The sequence below is a fragment of the Trachurus japonicus genome, chromosome 2, assembly GCF_045865225.1.
Source record: "Trachurus japonicus isolate A0001 chromosome 2, Traja_1.0".
Lineage (NCBI taxonomy): Eukaryota > Metazoa > Chordata > Actinopteri > Carangiformes > Carangidae > Trachurus > Trachurus japonicus.
In genome coordinates, this window is record NC_140908.1 from 10,159,478 (window position 1) to 10,181,586 (window position 22,109).

Consider the following 22,109-nt stretch of genomic DNA (forward strand, 5'->3'; position numbering starts at 1 on the left):
CTGACATCATACACAAGCATGATACAGTACACTGCTCCAATAGGTCTGTTTAGAGCAACTATTTCCAAATCTGCTTGGCACTTTTATGTTTTTTTGTTGCTGACTGAAGTGTCTGAAGTTTCTCTTGCTGTGTTTTGTTGCCTAGATCTGAAAAATATCAATTTACATTGTTTGAGTTTTAAAAAAGTCAGTGTTTTGCCAAAGGAAGACACGCTGTGGTCAACATGAGCTCCATCCCTGATGAAAAAACTAATATGTCAAAAAAGAAACAAGATAACCAGGACGTGACCAGGCCCTGCACCAGCATTGTTTCCTTTCATTGAGATGCACTGACATGATAGACACGGGAGCACAGGAGGGGACGTGATTTCATTCAAAGCAAAGACAGCAATCCATCTTCCCAGTGAAGGGAGGGAGTGATGAAGGATATGTGCCGGGGAGGGAGGGAGGGAGGGAGGGAGGGAGAGAGGGAGGGAGGGAGGGAGGGTGAGGGAGGGAGCAGGAGAAAGTGTTAAGGCTCGGCTAATGAGTACAGCCGAGATGTGTCTGCTCAGCACAGGGCTGCATTTGCGGGGAAGCGAGTGACACCGAGGGCTCCACACTAAGCTTGACCAGATTGGGATCTCCTGTCATCGGGTGGCATCTCCGGGGAGCCACCGCAGGTTGTAAATCTAAACACACACACACACACACACGCGCTCTGTGAAAGTGAGAGTGTCCATAAGAGTTATATTACCACACACGAATGAACACAAAGATCAGGAACCAGAGATTTTACTTTTTCCTTTTCCTGACTAAGCAGTAACAGGACACTATGTGTGTGCGATGGAGTATTTCTCTCTGCTCTGTATGTGCTTGGTTTCCCACACCTCTAACTCAAAGCAGGTGTTGTAAATTTAAACGATCACATCATTGCTTCTGCACACATGCTTTCATGCATATTTTACCACAGCGTCGTGCGGTGTCGGGCTCACCTTGGAGAAATTATTTAAGGTCAATGTTCTACACCATCATTAGCTCTGTCAATCTGTAAAACGCCGTCCGGAGCCGCGGCGGCAGCAGGGGTTTTTTCCTGCAGGGCATGTCGCGTTCACCGGTTCGCCCGTGGGTATGTTTACGCGTATCACTCCCCGAACCGAAGGGCCCGTGTGTGACCTAGATACAAACCGCCCCCTCTGCCCGCCACCCCGACAGCGATCCCGCTTCCATCCCTCCCTAAAACCAATCAAGACTCCGGTCCTGGCTGGGCCTCGGTGCCAGAGCCAATCATTTCAGCAGCAGGACAGCTACTTGCTGAATCTATTCTACTTTCATTATACTGAGCCTGAGGAGAGAGGCTGTGAAAGGAAGACAGAGGGAGAAAAGAGGGAGGAAAGGAGAAGAGAGGAGGGGAGAGGAGAGGGAGCCAAATTAAAAGACTCCCGTAGCCCCACATACACTTAGTTCCAATCCCATATTTAATTCAGTGATTGATTTGTTCATTAAAATACATCCCAAACCTAATTATTCCATTAATAATCCAAAACCTAATGAAAAAATACTCTGAATATGTGTGTGAGAGTGCGTGAGAGGGTGAATGAGACCGAGAGAGAGAGAGATAGAGTGGTAAAGAGAAGGATACAAGAGGGAGATGAAGAAAGAGACAGAACGAGGGAAAGGAGGACAATTTTATGCACTGAGAAGAGCCTGTGTTGTTTATCTACACACACAAACACGCACAAACACAGCAACACACGTACATTACGCCACCGGAGGATACATGACCTGTAGGTGGTAATGTAGAGGGGAGATGTATGGAACAATTTGACCCTTGTTAACCCCAGCACACGGCTGGCAATGAAACAGATAAATGGACAGCTTGTAAAAGGAAAGGACAGTTTGTGAACAGAGGAGAGGAAAATGAGGAAAAAGGCAGGAGGGGATTAACAAGGGAAAAAGAAAGGAAAGGAAACAGAAAGAAAGGAAAGGAAAGGAAAGAAAGGAGAGGAAAGGAGGGAAAAGAGAGGAAAGGAGGGAAAGGAAACAGAAAGGAAGGAAAGAGAGGAAAGGAAAGAAAGGTTGAGAAAAAAGGAACCATATTCCCACAGATCCACAGAGAGCTCTGTGTGTGTCCTGCATTGTTTCTGTAAGCCAATGCATGTGTTGTTATGTGAGCGTCAGTCGCTGTGTGTGTGTGTGTGTGAGGCAGTAAGAGTGGGGCAGCCCTGAGTGTGGCTGTAGATTAATGGGGGCCATTATCTCAATGCCCAAAACACTCAGTGATGAAGAGTCACTGCCTGGCGACAGGCCTCGGCCAATCAATTTGCAGCGCAGCGGTCAACTGCCCGGGTCAGAGCCCACATACGGCTGGTGTTTGTGCTGTTGTTGTGGCGGTGGGAGGGGGGGGGTTGGCACGTTGCCACGGCGTTATGGCGAAATCCGAAAACGGAGGATTTTTCCGCCTGCTTCGTCTTGCATGGACAGACTCCATGTGTCATTTCTGTCTGGCTAGACACACAACACACACACACACACACACACACACACACACACACATGCAGTATCAGCCAGGGGAGGTTACTCAGTACATTCACGGGTCAAGGTCAAGGTAATGACAGAATAAACAGGACAACAACAGTAAATCACAGAACTGGTGCAGGGAAAATGAAACACGCCGCGAGCAGAAACATGTAAGTGTGCAGATGTGTAAGAGGAAGACAGACGTGGAGCCGGAGAGACGGCAAGACGATACGTCCTGTAAACAGGTCTGAGCTGCTCCAACTCCCTGTGGAGTGGAGGATCATGGGAGTCCAGAACCGCCTGAGGACCTGTCTGATATAAATAACCAAACAGCATTTATAGCCCATATTTCCATGTGTGAGTTCTTCTACACAGATGCTGTCATGTCTGCTGGACTCTCCACATAAGGACCACATACTGAGGAGACTGTGCTCCTGTCTCTTATCTCATTTACCTGGGGTTGTCAGACCTGAGATAAAAACCTCTAGGTTCCTCATCCTGCTGTTTATTTGAATTAAAAGCGACGCCTCCGCTGCCCTCATCCTCCAACACTGTGCTGTTCAGTCTGTCTCAGCCTCTCTTTAACTTCTTCCTGCTGAGCTCTGCCTCAGTCTTGTACCTCGGCTCAACCCTCTTTTATTTCATCCCTCAACTGTTTTTTTTTTTCAAGGACAGTTTTGGAGGTAATTGTACTTTAGTAATTCGATTTTATGCCGCTTTGTAGCCTTACTGTGCTACATTTCACTGGTAAATATTTCACTTTTAAAAATGATTGTGTGGAGCAGACAGTATAAGGCTCCTCATACTTTAATTATATTTCCCAAAGTAATTGTGTTAAAATCCTTTCTTTTTTTTCACTTTGTTATATAGAGCGAGGATGGGGAGGTTTCCTGTGTCTCGCTAATGAAAAGGAAGACGACGCAGCGCAATTATTAACTGCAAAGTAATGATGTTTACATTCTGTGATTCACGTCGTGATGCGGAGCGAGGAAGGTTCGTCTGTGTTTACTGTTTTGCTGTTGACTGGGACCGGCTCAAATTACCCAGCCATTCTTCCACTTGCTTGATGTTGACTTCACTACTGACAACATGGGAACTTGTTGCAGGCGGACGCGGCTCCAGCTGATATCTAAACAGCCGAGGAGGTGAACAACAGCTCTGGCGAAGCTATAATTGCTAATTGCGTGGGATCAGTTGTCATCCAGCTTTGGTCCATTACTTATAGAGACTGCACTGCCGACCTCGCTGCTATTCTAGTTTATTTGCATCTTATTGAGTATAACTTTAGCACTAAAATCATTCAAAAGCAACAATCCATTGTATTACTGCAAATTCTGCACTTTTAGTGTCTGACTTTTCTGATTGAGGGTGATGCACTTAAATGCAACAGCACTGCAAATGTCCCCTGACTTTCATTCAGATGTTATAAAAGACCTCCACTTTTTTATACTTAATCTAAGTCTGCGCTCTTCATTTTTTATATCATTACCTACATCCTGGTCCACCATCCATATATTATACCTAAATTACACACATTGCGTACACATTGATGTATGTCCACTGTGTTGTTGGTCTTGTATTCACAATAAAGTAAAAACATAAATAAATAATAATATGAAAGTGATCAAATAAACCTGATTCTGATTCTGGGGTGAAATAGTGGATGCTACTTTTCTGTACATCTACTACGTCTACACTGTGAAAGCCTGTTAGCTTAGCTTAGCTTAGCACAAAGGACCTGGCATCCTCTCTCAGTTCTATGTATAACTTAATTCCCTCTCTTACGTCCTCCTGCCCTCTTCTGTAACAACACCCCCTTTTGAAAGCTAACTGAAGATGGAGGGGAAATTATTCTCCCCTTTCTCAGAAATTGTATGTCTTCCACCTAGAAAAGGTTCCCCTTCATTACGCTGAGAGCGGAGAGATCACTCAGAGAGGAGGGCTCTGTGTTATTTGTTCGCTTCGCACAAACACGCACAGAAAATGCAAAAAATGGAGGCAGCAAAAATGCATTATTGCTCTACGATGCACTATCTAGAATATGTCCATCTTTTTTTATGGCTGTTGGATGGAGGACAATCCAAAATGGTAACACAACATGGAGAAGCTACAGTACCTGGCTTTAATGCTGCCACAACAACACACATACACAATCTGATTAAATCAAACGTGTTAATATTCAGTGATGGGTGCAAACAAGCAGCGAAAGCTTTGTCTGTTCATCACTGAAATTAAACTCCATTTTCACCAATGTGTTATAATGATGAAACAGCAGTGAACCAGCAGACTGAGCTGTTGACATTACACGTGTAATCCTAAGTGATGTGTCATCCTTGATGGACCATTAGGCCCCAGGGGGTGAGGGTCTAACCAGCATGTAGATAGCTGTTACTTATCAACATGGAAACCTTAATGGAGAGGACAGTTCTTCCTGATGCTAACAGGAACACAGGAAAGCCTATTGATTCCACCGAGTCATTCACTCGATAAAAACAAATGATCTATCTATCAATCAACCGATCAATCAGTCACAGGAACGAACAGCAGATATTGCAATCAATCACAATCTATGTCGTGACGTGATGGCCCGGTGTGACGACAGCGGTGAATTATCCTTCCTGCTCCTCCTCCCTCACAGAACAGACCGAGAAACACTTCCACTTCCTGTTGCTACAGGTGGAATCGAATCCAATTACGGCAATAAGTGCCGGCTCAAGTTGCCTGCCCCTCACGCTCCTGGGAATCATCCATCATGTTGGCCTGGGGAGGGGGATAAAGGGTTAAGCCCTCCCACTCCAAACGCTTACGTCATCGCTGACTCAGACCGTCTTTAAGGACAAGCAGTGCAGATCAATCCCAGAAATGAGTGAAGATGAGGTTTATGCTACATTAGCGTGTTCTCCTGCTCTCTGCTATAATACTCGGCCTCTATTTGACTTTACAATCTTGGTGGAAACTAAAGGTATGTCAAAAACTTAGCTTATAGAAAATGAGTCATGCAAGTGCAGTTAAAGATTCTGATGTCAAATTATCACATCAAGAAATACTGTAGTGCATCTTAGCCATAAATAGCAAAGCATGTATCAATCATAGTGTCAGATGAACCTCGGCAGTGCAGTCGGGACAAATGCAGCTGCAACACTGAAGCACAGTCTCCCTCATCTTCTTCTCACCACTCCCTCACCTCGTACTGATTAGATCACTGCTCTCTCATCCATGATGGGGGATCAAGTGACTGCTACAGTTGCTTTGTATGTGACAGGCAGAACTGTGGCTAATTTTTGTGTAATTCTGTGTGTAATTGTGTCATTTGCTCTCACTTCAACTGCCGTCCCTCACAGGGGACGGAGGCTTTGTTGCATTTAAACTGATGCTGAATGGCTTTGCTCAAGATGCATGAAATGGCTCAGTGTGAACAGAATATAAGTGAAGCTGCATCTTGGCCCGTGGCCAGAACTGGTTAAATACGTCTGGAGCTTTGCGATAACTGTTAATATTTCAATGAAGTCCTGCATTCTGGGTTTGTGCTACGTTTTTCAGCAGGAAGGCGACGCAGATCCCCTGAAATGTTCACTTGACCTGTGACTGCCACGTTAATCATGCGTTTCTGTGTGAAACAGATGCAGAAAAACTCACTTTGCTTGACTTCTATTCAGTGGAAGCACACACATTAGCAAACATCAAAAATCATCTCTGATCAACAGCAGCAGTAAATCAGCCCAGTGTTGTATAGCCTATGTCTGCCTGCACAGCGTGTAACGGCAGCGTCGCACCCTCCTGCCACCCTGCAGTGATAATTCAGAGAAATTAAATCTTACCAGGCAGTTACACTATCAAGCAGTCTGGCTGCACTGCTTTGATTTGCAAACAAAACGCAAATGTTCTTTGGGTAAGCAAAAGCACACATAATATTTCAAGCCTTGCTGCTGTTCCAGTGCTTCGGCGGCGCAGATTTTGTTTGAGTAGCGAAGAACGGTCTTTAATTTGTTGATTTCTCGCGCCGTCACTCGTTTCCTGAAAGAGTGATGTGCCTCGGCGACAGAGTTTGGAGGCGCGCCGCTGCTCCCCGACGTCAGCGGGCCTATCATGATACTGTGAAGGGTCGTGAAAACGATCAGTGTGTCAAGCAGTGAGGATAATTAGGATCAACGGGGGCAAACTGGGAGTTATTTATTCTCCGATGTCAACACCAACAGCCACAAAAGCTCTGTGTTTGTTCTTAAAATGACACGCTTTCAAACATGCAGCTGCTCTTCTTGATGACTGCTCCGTGTTTTGCATAATTTTCAGTCTTGATTCAATTGCCACCAAACCTGAACAGTGTGGTCCGACCTGAACGCTGTTTAAATAAAAGCTATAGGATGAGATTATTGCAGGAATCTGACACCAGACTTGGCAACCCCCTCAAACGTGTCACCACGCATCAAACGCCGGCTTAAAAGAAGGCAGAGTGATGCAACATGAACACAACATGTTAAAAACCTGTCAACGCGCCCCCCCACCCCCCCCCCCCCCCCCCCCACCTCCTCTCTTACCTTAGCGATTTGGACACACCAGTTGAGCAGCAGCTGCGAGCCGATGTTGTCCTTGTGCTCGTGCACGTAGTCCAGGAGGCAGCCGTGGGGCATGAGCTGCGTGACCAGCTGGATGGTGGGGCTCAGGCAGACGCCCAGCAGACGCACCAGGTGGGGGTGCTCCATGCTGGCCATGATCAGGGCCTCCTGAGTGAGAGGGGGGAGAGCGGACAAAAGATGGACTAAGCAGACTGTTGCAACAAGTTCCGTAGAAAATTATTCAAATGAAGGGGCCATTAATGCTTAAAGACGCATATGTTTGGGGTCATGTTTGCTCCACTGACAGCCTACTCACTCTGATGGCGCCCGCTTACACATTCCAACTTGGCTCTGGTCAGATAAAGCTTTTGCCCAAGGCTGGCGCTTGGGCGGTAAAGCGAAACTAAAGGCTGTAAAGAATCCCCAGTCACGCTGCTATGAGAGCATTGCCTGCTTGTGACCCCCTCATCGCATCAGCGTGGACATGAGTTATGGCGACTCAGCAACAATAGAGATTCAGGAGCTCTGAGGGATCACAGTGGAAGTTTAGGGGCCACTGCTATGGAGGTATATTTGATTCTGTTTTCACAATGTGATCCACTGTCTGTCCATGCATCTATTATCCATGCATAATACTGCACTGTTTTCCAAAGACTTCCAAGTGGAGGTGGAGTTCGATGCATAAATTAAGACCTGTGGGATGATGACTATATCTGCATGCACAGCATCTGTCCGCCGAGTATTCTCGCGGCAAGAGAAAATCCTGCAGAAACCTTCTTCAAAGACGCACAAAGCAGCCTTTTTCATCTATATTTTAGTGGTTCTTAAATGTTGCACCAACACAATCAACACTGTGAGTCATTCACGCTCACAAATTCCTGCGGTTTTCTAATACAAAGTTGCGTCTTATTTCATGAGCTCTGTTTCTTTTCCTTTTTTTTTCTTTCTGTTCTGATTGATTCGGTGTGTAGATGCCGTCTCCGGCTCCCCCTCTCATCTCTCTCTCTCTCTGCAGCAGATGGACGAAGAGGTTGGAACAGTTGGGACTCAACGTTGGGTAATTGTTATTGCGGAGCTGCAAGCAGGAGGATGTGTGCTGGTGATGAAGTGTTATGATGGCGAGGGCTGATACTCGTGCATTACGGCGGAGCAGAAGCTGCACTCAGAGTCATTGCTTAAAAACACTCACTTCAGTCGTCCGCCTCATCTCCTACGGCCCCCCTCCCTCCCTCTCTCTCTCTCTCTCATTTACACACTCTCACATGCGGACACACTCTCTTGGCAGTTCTCAAAAACCACTCACGGTTGCACGCTCAAGGACACGCACACACGCGCTCTCCTAGCTGGCTCGGCATACAGCGGACGGTCGAGGAGGTGTATATCCCGGCTTGGCCCTGGGGCAGCTGATAGATAGGTGAGGTGCCTTTTTAAATTTAGATGCTAAAGAATGAGCTTAGAGGGAGAGTGGTGGTGGTGGTGTGTGTGAGCAGATTAATTCTAAACAGAAAGGGGGGTGGGGGGGCATAGGCCATGCAGGGGCTTTTGGCCCTGATTTAAACACAGCCTCCCGGCCCAAAGTAGTGCCACTACATCTCCACTTCATAAAACCACCTGCTTCCCCCTCCGACTGCTCCGTGCAGGCTCACCTCACACCTCGGGATCAACAGAGGGAGAAAAAGGGGAGCAAGGAGGTGGGGGGGAGGGGGGGCACTTCCATTCTCACTCTGTGATCCCAGAAGACCTGGGAGTCGTAAACTATGTCGGGCTAAATTCTTGCTCTTGCTTTCTGCTCCTGGGGCAAGTGTTACAAGGACTTGTGTGTATGTGTGTGTGTGTGTGTGCCAGAATGCGCGCGCGCAAACGTGTGTGTGTTTTGGTTTCTCTCTCATCTCCCTGTGTGCGCTGACCTCCATTACTGCCGGCTGACCCTCCCTCCTCATCGAGCTCACTTGCTCTCTTTCCCCTCACACACACACGCGTACACACACACACACACACACACTGACTGGGTGATAGACTGGCAGGACTGTTGCGTGTCTCTGCATGTTTGTGTGCAAGTGGAAAGTGTGTGTGTATCCAAACATGTTAAATTAGTCTATTATTAGCCCTTTGCATTTGGAATATCACTCACTCACGTATTTGCCAACACAAGCAAATCAGCCTGTGTCTCTCACATGCGCCGCCACCACCACTACCACCTTGGGAACCTTTTGTTGTCAAGTGTGCTATGTTTGGTTATGTGTGTGCGTGTGTGTGGATTTTCAGAGTGTGTTTAGAGCTGGCACTCTAGTGGCTAGTATCCCAGTGGTGAGGCGTGAGCCTGCCTTTAGATTGCTGTTTAACAAGCCGGCAGACAGAGCATATTGGCTCTGGATGGACAGAGACCCCCACTGGGAGAAACAGGGGGAGAGGAAGAGAGGGAGGAGGGAGGAGGGAGGAGGGAGGAGGGAGGAGATGGGGGAAGGCAGAGTGAAGACACAGGCGCAGGAGAAATTGGGCAGAAAGGGAAAAAAAGGAGGTGGAATAAGAGTTCAAGAGTTGCAACAATCTTGTCTTATTATTAAACATAAATTATTATTAAATCCATGACACAGAGGAATAACTGGTGTCTTGTCCACACTTTGACAGGTTTTTGTTTTATAATTGGAAGGAAACGCTCACATGCGTCACATGAGAGTCTAAGCTTGCAGTTCCACCATTAGCCACTAGAGACCACATTTGTATAGAGCTCATCACTTCCTGCACGTTTAACACATTAACCATGTGCAATATGATGATATGCTTTATCGTGAGAGACCACAGGAAGTTGGCAACTCTAGGGATGTTATTTAACATTAAGATGACTCAATAGAAGTACTGTAAATGTAAATTAGATTAGATACAGTGTTTTGTCAGAGGCTTGTCAAGAGATTCACAGTGTGAATCAATCTCTGCCATATATTATATAAGGTTGCAACTATCAGTGATTTTTATTATTAATTAATGTGATGATTCATTTTTTCAGCTGCTTATCCATCTAGAAAATGTTGAATAATGAAAAATACAAAATCAAAAACGCCTCAATGGCGCCTCAGTTTGCTTCTTCATCCAAGCAATATTCTTAAACCCAAGATAATCGGCGTCTGAGGAGCTGGAAGCAGTGGATTCTGGGCATTGCTGCTTGAAACGTGACCCAAACAAATGTTCCATTAGCTTTACAGTTGATTCTTTTCCAGACTGTCGACTAACACTGTTAAAGCAGTCAAAGAGAAGGAGCTGATGTTCCATTATAGGGACAAAAGATGAAGGTTTAAACAGGTAAAGGTGAGTCAAAGTACTCAGTTGAGAAACTCTTACTGTGCAGAAAAGTAGTGAGTGGAAGAGGAGAAAGGAGGAAGGTGACAGAGATAAGGTGGGAACTCCCCTGCTCCTCTTCCTTCTATCACTCCTGGATTCCAATAAAGCCATATCTCATAAACAAGTGCTGTTCTTTTTAATAGAGTCTCGTTCAATACATGCCTGCCTGTACAGCCGGGTGCAGTTCACTTTATTACAGGCTCTGACTGAGGTGGTACTCTCATAAGAGTTTACCACCGAATGCACAATCCCACAAAGTGACAGACTCGGCCATCTCTGTGACAAGGCTGAGGCTTTACAGCTCCCACACACAAACCTGAACACACACACGCAGACCGAAACAGACACAAATTGTTGCCATATAAATACTCACGTCCATGAACTCCACATTGGCTTTAGGGCCGGTGGCCTCGTTGAGGATTTTAATGGCCACAGGGATCTTCACCGTCTCACCTTCTGGGACCCAGATGCCCTGAAATATACAAGCAATCACCATAAATGCACTGCACTAAGTCTCAATAAACACAATGATTTTGATGGGCGCTGCCTGTATTTAATGGCGTCTGCTGTCCCGCTAACCTTCCTCTGTACCTGCACAGATCCTATCTCTCACTGTAAAAAAATGATTAATTACTCATTGTGCCTAACCTATTCTCAGGTGAGTCCGACACCTACACTAAAAATGTAGGTAACAACAATTAAAATGAGGAAATATTAAAGACATAGTTGAACATTTTGGCACATTGGCCCATTGCCATAATCTCTCTATTGTCTTAGGAGTAGGTTTGTTACCTTTAATTGTTGGTGCAAGCTATTTTTAGAACGGCGGAGCAGAGCCGCGAGCCTGGAGCAGTTTTTCGGTAAGCAGTCTCTGCATTTGCCGCGAAAACAACTCTGTCTGGTAACGTTGTGTTATTATCTCATAGCGTGGTGAATGTGCAGGTCACAACTTGTCCACCAGAGCGTTTTGGAGTTGTTGGATTGTGTATTTGATGAGTTTGATGAGGGAAACCAAGAAATCCCATTAGCCTCCGTAGCGTAGCTCTGAGCAGCTTGCGGCTCTGCTCCTCCGTTCTAAAAATAGCTTGCACCGACAATTAAAGGTATCGAACCTACTGCTATGACTATAGTGATTATGGAGATGGGCCAATTTTCCAAAATGATGAACTATCCCTTTAAAGTCTTATTCCCTTTATGAGGCCTAAAGTCAACCACCTGCTGCAAGCATCATAACAGGGCTGTAAATTCATGGTGGACTATGTATGCAGATTAACTGTAATAAAACATAGCGATAAAATGAAAAGCAAGCCCGTGTGTGGCGGTGTTGGGAGGAGTGGTGGTAGGAGATGCAGTATTTATTCAATGGGTTTGCTGAATTTCGTGGCGATATGAATAATTTTGCCAAGGGCAGTGAATCTGGCAAACAAACAGCAGTTTCAGTTCCAGGTCCTTGAGCCGCCCGAGGCCCATGTCTGTCAGGAAGCGTTGCTACAAAGGGAAATATTTATGCTTATTGTTTAGGTTGTCAAGCAGGGTTGTTCTGTCTGTGGGAGGGCAGCTTCTGCTGAAAGAAACTTTGTGCACCAGTAACTTCTCTGCCATTTAGCTCCTCCGTTGATGTTTGATTGATAATCTGGAAGCTGCACGGTTGAGTGTGGACTTGCCTGTGAATTATGCACACACACACACACATATGTAAGCAGGCTCTTGCATATGCAGTCACGCACGTGCACCAACCTTGTAGACGGTTCCAAAAGCTCCTGAACCCAGAATCTTGACCCTCTTCAGCTCCGTCTCTTTCAGGATCCGCAGCTGAGCCTGGTTAGGGGCCGTTCCACTGGGGGTCAGCGGCTCCACCAGCTGACAACAAACACACAAACACATAGATTTAGTTTTTTCTCACTTCCTTTTTATAGCTTGTAGCGCCAAAAATATGAGAAGCATTCCTCTTAGCAAATGCTTTTATTGTGAAACTACTTAAAGCCTGAAGCTTCCCTTTCTTTTCCTCCAAGTCTAAATATTTTCAACCTCTTGCTCTTGGCTTCCTGCGTGGTAAAAACACTCAAAAGCTGTTGGGAGCGTGCAGCAGGGTGAGGCCACTCTGTTTGAAATAATAAGTAAAAATAATAGTCTTGGAAAGAGGTTGCTCGGGGTTTTTTGTTTTTTGTGGGGGAAAGAATAAGCAGCCAAACACAGATATGATTTTGCAATACACACACATTCATGACGGGCAGATAATTCAGGGGTGTGAACGAGGAGTTCGCAGCGTGTCCACCACTAAACAAATCACACTCTGGTGTCAGCTGCTATCACAGCCGACAAAGACTAGCAGCTCACCAGCTGTGCACATACAAAACAATCCCAGTCCAAGGTTATGACGAGCCTCCTCCACGCCGCCTGGCTGCCAGGAACAGCTGACACCGAGCAGCGTCCCAGCAGCTGGCCGGCCACCCGCCTTCACCGCTAGCCGCGCCACAAAGCCTCCGCTCCTGATTATAAAGAGCAGTGGCTGGCACCTGTAACCGAGCTGTGAGGAGATCTGAGCCAGAGGGAGGGGGGCGCCACAACACGCGCATGCACTCATATATTCATATATAGTGCCTAAATGCAGCCAGACAGCTTATAGTGCACATCCCACAGAATAGCACATGCATATACACATCCATCCTCATAACATCATCAAATATGCATGGATGAAAAATGCACACACCCACACACACGTAGCACATATCAGACCACATAACACACGCCCACACACACACACAAGAAGTCAATGCCTTCGATCAATACACGTCTTAATGAGCCTATCAGCCTATCGGGTCCCTCATTCGCCGTGGTTTATCAGCAGCATAATCACCCAGCTCAACCATGGCCATCAAACAATATAATGAGACCATATATCAGTCGGTCAGCCATAGGAGCACTTACTCAATGTGATATAAAACCATCAGCACAATAGGGCCGGCGATCGCGCCGCCGGGCCGGTCGGCAGAATGGATGACATTGCCCGCAGCATGGCAATGACATGTCGTTTAATGGCTATTGTTATGGCTGGGGGCCGCAGGGCGCGGTGTGAGCCTGCTGAGACATCACTGCAGGAAGTGAGTTAGCAGACGGAGGAAGGGGAAGGAGGGAGAGGGATGGAGACCAGGGGAGGTGAGGAAGATGACAGAAGCAGCGCCGAGTGACTGTGTCATAGATCTTTCCCTCGTTTCATGAGATCTTGTTCTCGAAACTGCAACACAGAGCAATATGAATGCAAACTTTTGGAGATAACGCGGTGTGAGGAGGTGAAGATTAGTCACAGTGTCTCTGGTGCATTTAGAAAAACTAATCATAAAGGCAGAATATTAAACTCTTTTATTTCTCTTCATCATTTATGGGCTTCAGAAAACTTAAACCATCTGGCAGGTTTCACATGGGAGGACAGCAGCACTGGCCGCAAACATCCAAGACGTCTGGTTGTGCCAAAAATAACAAGGATTCTGTCTGTATCATTTTCTTAAACCAAAAAAAAGCAAAAAAGCATTGGATTCATTATAACAAACTCCTGCTATCATTAATGGCTATTTAATAGAGGATTAGTGCAGTAATATTAAGCCATTAGCTGCCGTGCGTATTTATTCAGTTCACTTGTGTCTCATTTGAATATAGATAACAAAAAATACACAATTTATTGTTACTATTATTATCATCATTGATACGTTACACTGAGGCACTGTTGACTCTCCTGTACTTGTTGTAGCACAGTGTTTCAGCTCAGTTTGACATCAGGAATTGAGTTATTTATGATTTGTTTGTATATTTTCATTATTCTAGTTTCTTATCTTCTTCTTTAGGTGTGCTTTTGTTTTGCTTTATGTCTGATTTATGGCGCTACAACTCTGTATTTTTGGGAGCTGGCACGTAATGCCTGGTATTTCAGCAAAGAGCATGATTTGCATCTGTGTGCTTTGTGCACATACTGCATGAGAGAAAGGGAGTGATTCGGAAAGAGAGCAGAGACAAGGTGCAGGGAGGTGGTGACAGAGTCGTAATAAGAGCAGATGGTAACAGGCTGTAGTTGTTATTGTTTCATTAGGACAGAGCTGGACTGGACTGATGAGGGGAAGAGAAGAGGGGAGAGAGGAGGAGAGAAAAGGAGAGGTCTATTAAATGAGATGCAGACCCATGGCCTACAAATTTCTCTTGTGCGGGTTCGGACTCTCCACCACACTTTATTTACCAGCTAATAATGCACCGTGCCTTCGCCAAATGAGCTTCACTGGTGGCGCGCTGGAGAGGATTCGGATGCTTCATTGGACAAATAAGCAGTATGTTCAAGCCTTGGGCTAGAATACATTCACGGAATTATTGTGTATTGAATAAGTAAACAGTGTCCTCCAACATAAACTTGTTCTGCGAACCCTCGGGTATTTGCTTTAATGTTCACATTACCCGTATAAAACGCTGCATTTGTTGTGCTGTGTAATTGAAATCAGGTGGAACAAGACTTCAGCGACTAACAGCGAGCACAGTGAGGAGAACCGGTGCTGGGGTCTTCAACGTGCTCCACTTTCCACTCCACCAACAGCTGATTAGCTCTCGATTAAGAGCAGGAAAAGATGCAAACTACACAATGCTGGGCCATGACTGGGTATCACTGTTTCAGAAAGCTACTGCCAAATGATCTATTGAATAATAAATAAAGGAAAAGAAACAGACTATTATACCTGACTTTTTGGCACGGTTGCAGATCGAATAAATCAAAAATGCTCAAACATCAGTCCTGATGTATTTGGATATATTAAAACCGAAGCAGACCTGAGATAAAATAAAGATTAAACCAACTGACAGTTATTTAACTGTATAAATCTGAAGGAAATGAAGTTTCATGATGACTGCACATATTTTGGATTTTGGAAATCTGTGCATCAACCAGATAACTTATACTTTTTGCATCCTCTTGATATTCAAGACAGCACGCTGGGTGTCTTTGGAATCGCTGGGATCTCAACTTGAATATAACAGAAGGTTGAGTTTGTTTCAACAATGCCTGGCCGCGCTGCATTCATTTGTAATGAAGTCTCGTGCCACTGTTCAGCCAGCTTGGCCTGGGGTAAACAGTGGGAGCTGTCCAGCTCCTCCCAGCGCTGAAATCCTCATCAGAGAGCAGAGGACAGAATGAAAGCAGTGAGGGAGCTGTCCACGGCCTGTGGTGCTGAAACGCTCACACGGCGCATGTCTGTACAAAGCAGCTTGAAGAGGACCTTGGGGGCAGGGGGAGGAACAGAGGGCGATTCCAAGCGCATTAGTCCTGCTTCATTGGGCGGGGGTCAGAGTTCAAGGCCCGAGGTCGTGCGGCAACAGTGAGGGGACTCTGCTGTTTGTGCTGTCTCTCCCTGCGAAAAGCAATTTGTTTTCAGGGGCTTCTTCAAAAGGCACCACAGTGTGAGACTGGCTTTTTTTATATTAGCCTCTATATTTCTCTCAAGGTGAGAGAGAAAGAGAGAGTGGGAAAAAAAACAAAAACAGAGAGAGAGGGAGAGTGGAAGCGATAGAAGAATAAAGTGTTTGCTCGCAAGGGAGACAGATAAATGGAGATACGGACATGAAAATGGAGAACAGAAAGAGGAAAAGGAGGTGAAGATGCGAGAAAAGACAAAGACAGAATAGTAAAACAAAGAAAACAATAAAGAAATGAAACGGCGGTGTGTACAACAGTGATATGGAAATGCCAGCTGGGTGCTCAGATCACGTTTTGACAGCGCAGACTGGAGGCATCTTTTTCCTGTCTGATACAAGAGGTGAGCTCTGTGTTTAAAAAGCTAAGGCAGAGAGAGGGAGAGTGAAAGAGAGAGAGAGGAGTGGGGGAGTCCCTGAGCCTTTGCTGTCCCCAAATCCCTCACCCAGACAAGCTTGATCTCCATTCACAGACACAGACTCGGCTCTGTTATGCGTTTGAATAGAGAATCCACATTCGCCAGCCGCGCTAAGCCTATCGCACGGTTTCATCAGCCAAGAAAGAGCCTCTGGAAGGTGTGATACAGACTGCAAGGAGTGCAGGTTGTTTCTTTTTTCTTAGCGTGCTGGGTGGGTGAGAGGGGGGAACGGCATTCACAGGGAAGGGGAACAGGGGGAAGAGGAGTATCTGCACATATGCACACAGGATATATTCAAGGGAGGGATTGGAATTCAAGTGAAGTGAAGAAACTGACGAAATGAGCGCTGGCAACAAAAATCCAGCACATTATACTTTGTATTAGAGTTCAGCCACATCTGAATCTTCACTAAATGGAAATATACGCTATATTGTAGATTAAAAGGCGTTAGATGATGGCTGCAGATTACACACTCCTTTCCCTGCAGGCTACATCATAACTGTCAGGTCATTATTTTAAATCATTGAGCCACCGCTTCTTTTCTTCTCCATCACATCCAGTTAATGCTCTAACACACTACGGCCTACGAAGGCCGAGCAGGTTCAGTGTCATGGTTAGGACCTTTGCACCGAGGCAGCTGATGTGCATGCATATGGGCCGTTGTGGGGACTGAACCTCTGACCTACAATTATTGAGTGGTCTATCTAACCTATAGGCCAACCTGCCAGAGGCGATAAAGATTTTATTATGTCTAATTACTTTTAGACCCAATTAAGTGTCTGTGGAGGATGGAAAAAATTGACTCAGCCGGCCATATTTCACGTCATCCCAGTGGATATTGAGCCAAGCTTTGCAGGAGCAAAAATCAGTCTCAGGACAACTTTATAAAAAGGAGAGAGAAAAGGGGCAAAGAGGATCCCCCTCCGGTCAGATCCTCTGCAGCGCCTCCTCCTCCGTGACAGTACATTAGCGAATCTGCTTGGACTGAAGCCTTTCCTCCCGGTCAAGAGGCTGTCGGAACAGGGCTGGGTTGATTAAGATGGATGTGCGCGGCCGAGATGAGGCAGAAACTGCCCATGGCCGCCCTCCTCCAATTCCCATCTCTGGCCTGACAGCTGTCTATAACACTGCTGCCTCTACCTGTAAATTATACTAATGCGGACTGACAGGCAGCCTGCCCCGCTCCTATAGGCAAGGCCACTCAGCGGACCTGCAGTGATGACATAACCACTGGGCCGCACAGGAAACAAAGGGGAAGAGTGTCTTGTCACGGTACAAAGGTGATCAGCCGGAGCACGGACACACACATGTGCACATCAGCCCCCGGACTCACGTACACCTCCGTCTCCGACTTCCTCCTTGGAATATAAAGTCTGCTCCAGTGTCTAATGCTTCCCAGAAATGAACCCTTCTCAAGGCCAGATCGATGGGCAATGGCAGTCATGCATAATTTTAAAACCTTCTGCGCACTGCGTGGTTTGGCTAAGCACCATAGCCAAGGTTTAATATTTCAAGGTTTTCCTTATGAGTCTAGTTGGGTTGGCATCCATCTGCAAAACTGCAATGCAACTCTGAAGAAAAAGGATCAAACTCAAAGAAAGTGGGAGCCCAGCAACTAAAACTAAAAAAAGAAAATAGAGTTTGAAAACCACAGGAATGCGGAGTTGAGCCTGTTTGTCTTGTTTAATTAAGAAAACTCCAAATTAAAAGTTGTGTTTTTCTCACATTAATAATAAGGCGGACATCTTTGAGGAAGCTTTTTCCAATTTCCTCCATGGCATCAATACAATTCATTACACAGCGGTAATTTCTTGATGATAACACTGGACAAATCTATGTCTAATTTATTCTGTTGTTGCAAATGCAGAAAATAATTCTTCAATTCTGTATCTTGAGAGAGAAATTAGCTTTAGTTAACAGTGAAAGGAAAACATGTGACCTCTATCCTCTCACCTCTGTCTCCAGGAATCGCCTCAAGGCCCTCTTCTTCTTGATGCTTTTGCGGCGAACGTACACGGCCACGCTGAGCGCCAGGATGACGATGATGAATAGGCCTCCGATGATGCCAGCTGCTATAAGGGGGGTCCTGTCGAGGCGGCGGAAGAGAAGAGACATTAGTGTTGCTGAAACATTAAGAAACTAAGCGCTGGGGCACTTTGAAGCAAAAGTGCAAACCTCAGCCACTGCTGATAAACTCTCCGACCCGCTGTTACACTTTAAAACCGTCTCACCACCTCAGATTGAACCTGCGGTGGAGTCGTCGGCTTGATTGGCTGCAGCTAAGAAAGGCGATACTGGACCACAAAGCTCTAATCAATTGGAACATTCCTATTGATCCCTTTGATGCCAATGGGACCAATGGAAAAACAAACAAGGGGCTTGATTTCAGTCAAATGTGCTCAGTGTTTGATGCTTTAAAAGCTTCTCTACTCTCAGCCCCCGCGATGCCTTCATGTTGGTACAGCTTCTATCTTCTTCCACCTCCTTACCTCCCGCCTCTCTCCTCTCATTTTGTGGCTTCACTTTCCGATCAAAAACCAGACCCACGGGCACACGCCGGCTTTTGGGAAAAAAACATGGTTCCATTTCTGCTGCCGTGTTTTTGAAACAGGCCGACACCGCCAGCACACGGGTGTTTCAAAGTGCCTGTTGCTTCCATTTTCACGGGTCAGAGGAAAAAGCCTTTGATGGCGTGTGTGTGCTCCTATTACTGTACTTGAGATGGTGGAGTAGCTGCAGCTTGCACCACAATGGGCTGCATTTCCTTATATTTCAGCAATTTGTCTATACCATGGAGGTAATAACTCAAAACTCTAATAAATAAATGTGCCAACCATCTTGAATTGCCTGTGAGGGAAAAACTCTGCTCCATAAAGCCTAAAGGTCACAAGTTAAAAGCTCTCTCTTCCCTTATGATGGCACTAATGCATCTGCCATTTACATACCTCTTACACTTGTATCTACTATTATGCTACCACTTGAGTCTTTCCGTCTTTATTCTTCACCTCTTTCTTATCCATCTGTATTCAACTCACCAGTGTCCTCTTTTTTTTCCCGTATAGAACACCAGCCACTTGTATCTGATACTTTAAGTTTTGCTGTGAAGGCCGAGGCCCGGAGCTAATGGAAGACTCATGTACCATGGAGATATGGCAGAGCAAGGTGCTGCAGCATTTGCTGTATTGATTGTGACGGACTTAAAGAAAGGGGATCTTGAAATTTACAAAGCGGCTGCGGGCTCGACATAATCAGATATACAGCCATGTGGTGAATAGTAATGCAGCAGTTTGGAATGATTAGGTCGGAGGGTGGGTAGGGAGACAAGGGGAGACGACAGCAGTGGAAAGAAGGTTGTGGGGACTAAAGATAAAGAGACATAGAGCAGAGAAAAGAGGAAAAGCAAAGAAGAAAACTAAAGAAAAACACCTGAAAAGGGAAGAAAGAGACATTTCCATACTGCGTGGGAGATGAAAAGACGGAGAGAGGTGAGAGAAAACAAAGAACGAGGTGAGAAAGTGGTGGCGAGACAAATAGCAGACAGTGAGAAAGCCCCAAGGTGAGAGACAAGGGAAAGGACTCCTCTAATTAGGAGGAGAGGGTTTACAGCAGAGCAGGCCACACGGGGTCATCAGATGAGACGGGGGAATAATGCCGGTGTAAGAGCAGAAGAACAACTCCAGGACCAGGGACTCAGCTGAAGCCTCCCAGAGGAAAATAAAAAGGTCTGGTTTGTGTTTCCTCTGTTTAAAGGGAGCTCAGGACCCTCTTTTTATGGCTTTGCTGCTTTGGTTTGACTTTAATGAGTTTGTCATTCTTTTGAATCAGCTCTAATTGAAAAGAGCGCTTGTTTTTGTGGTGTCTTCGAGCAATTTACCCTCCTCCGGCTGGTATCATTGTTGATAAATTATTGGAATCAGTAGAGGTACAGATAGAGTTGTTTTAAAATCTCTCAGGTCCTTTTCTTTTCATAGCTGCATCAAGAAGCTGCCTGGGGCTTTAATAACAATACAGCTACATGTGCATCAAACAATTTGACACATATTAGACCAGAGGAAGACAAACAAATAACCGTTATCTGTCAAATGGATAAACACGAGTGACAAAGCCACAGCACTCTACTATATGACTTGTTAATGAGTATGACCGGATGCTTTACAGAGCAGTGGTAGGTTGTCACCCACTCTCAGATTATGAATGTAACCTGGGGTCTCTTACCTGTCCATCATCCCCACACAGTCCTGTAGTCTCGGCCCCACGCACCTGCAGGGACAGAGGACACCAGAGAGATCATCCAATAAATCAGGGACAGGTTATGAGTAAACCTCATGTTGTCTTTCCCCCCCGTGTCAGTCAGCTGTCAGTGGGCAGCGACCGGCTGGAAATTGAAACCCAAACCTGGCTGACCGCTCGTCAATATGACAGAGGAGCATAGCGCTGAGAGAAAACTGTTCTTCTTTGTTTTATGGCTTTTTTTTTTTAATTCTCTCTGTGACTCAGCATCTCAAACACAATCAAATGTGCTCCATCTTTCCCCCCTCGCTATCTCAACAATCAAAGCCACTAGAACACTACTGTACTGTTACCGCTCTGATCACGGAGAAGAGGAGTTTTTAACATTAGGTAAGCAGGAAGTGATTAGAGCAGACTCTTGGCTGCTCATTAATTCTCCCTCCTTGAGTGGAGGACTTTGAACAGCAGGATAGACACAGGAGAACAGTTTCTGAATGCTTCTCCCTGTGTGTGTGTGTGTGTATGTGTGTGTGTGTGCCTGCAAGCTGCATGGGCACACAAGCCACAACAAATTATATAGCAAATTAGGAGAGCAGGCTAACTTTGGAATTAAATCGGTGACAACTGTGGCTCCTCCAAAGTCGCTTTGTTGTCAATTAAATGGTGCACCAAATCGCTAATTAGCAGGCAATCAACGTCTGTATCCAGCGTTGTGTGTTTGTGTGTGGATGTGCGTTTGACTGAGCCGATGAGGGAACAGAGGAGAGGAGCGGAGCGTCGACGAGCGGCACCTCCACCTCTCGTCGTCTGACCTCTGACCTCTGAAATGTCTCACTTTGGCTCAGACCCCTCAAATCCCCGGCTTTGGCTTTTTTATCTTGATGTTAATCCAGAGCACCCTGCAGCTGGAGGGCAGGACAGAATGATGGGGTTATGATGAGGGGGTTGTCATGCCAACGACAGATTCCTCTTCACAGTGTCGGGGATGCGTGGGCGCGTGTGTATCTGCGCGAATGACAGCTGTCATGTGAAAGAACTGTAACCTCACACTTAACCTCCTCTCTGCCTCCAACCTTCACTTTTTTCCACTTTACCCCAATTTCCCTGTGTTACTCTGTAAACACTCTGTCCCTCTGCCTCTTTACACCGCTCCGACATCATCGATGGGAAAACAAAACGACCTCCTGTTATGTGAGAGAGTCCCCTCCGCCTCACATCATCCCTCCATCCCTCCAGCCGTCTCTCTGTTGCTAGGTTTCAGCATCCTAACTTTTATTTTTTGCTGCGACCGCCTCGGCCCCTCGCTCCGCCAGCTCCTCTTTGTTCTCTGACCGGTCTCTGCAGCTGCCTCCCTCCTGGTTCACTCGCGCTCCCGGTTTCAGTGAGGAGGTAAAAAGGCCAAGGTCTCAAGTTCAAAGTCAACTTCAAAAGATAAGCCAGGATGAGAGGGTGAAGATGCAAACCCAGCGCGTTGGCTTGTTAAGACGGCACCGTTTCTTTTGTAGCCATCGACTCGATGCTTTTGAAGACTAGTGCTGCTCTGGTCGGTGCATTAGACGGCTGGGTGCTGGCTAATTGTGACTTTATTTACAGGTTTCTTTCTGCTCGCTCTCTGGCCGTGCGTTTTGAC

The 22,109-nt window shown here is 46.1% G+C and overlaps 1 protein-coding gene across 5 annotated transcripts in view; it reads right to left on the reverse strand.

Annotated features, from left to right (window-relative positions):
• Positions 1–22,109, reverse strand: part of LOC146990836 (receptor tyrosine-protein kinase erbB-4-like) — a 215,932-nt gene that overhangs the window by 27,583 nt on the left and 166,240 nt on the right. For 3 of the 5 annotated variants that reach the window (XR_015037761.1, XM_085800082.1, XM_085800065.1), the window contains exons 16-20: positions 20,465–20,509; positions 18,203–18,335; positions 12,126–12,248; positions 10,762–10,860; positions 7,035–7,220 (exon numbers count right to left, since the gene is read on the reverse strand). Coding sequence is in view for 4 of the 5 variants with exons in the window: in XM_085800082.1 (XP_085656208.1) it covers positions 7,035–7,220; positions 10,762–10,860; positions 12,126–12,248; positions 18,203–18,335; positions 20,465–20,509 (586 nt within the window). In the remaining variant the exon portion in view is untranslated. The remainder of the gene's footprint in view (positions 1–7,034; positions 7,221–10,761; positions 10,861–12,125; positions 12,249–18,202; positions 18,336–20,464; positions 20,510–22,109) is intronic. The other 2 variants (XM_085800090.1, XM_085800074.1) reach the window with 1 other exon arrangement.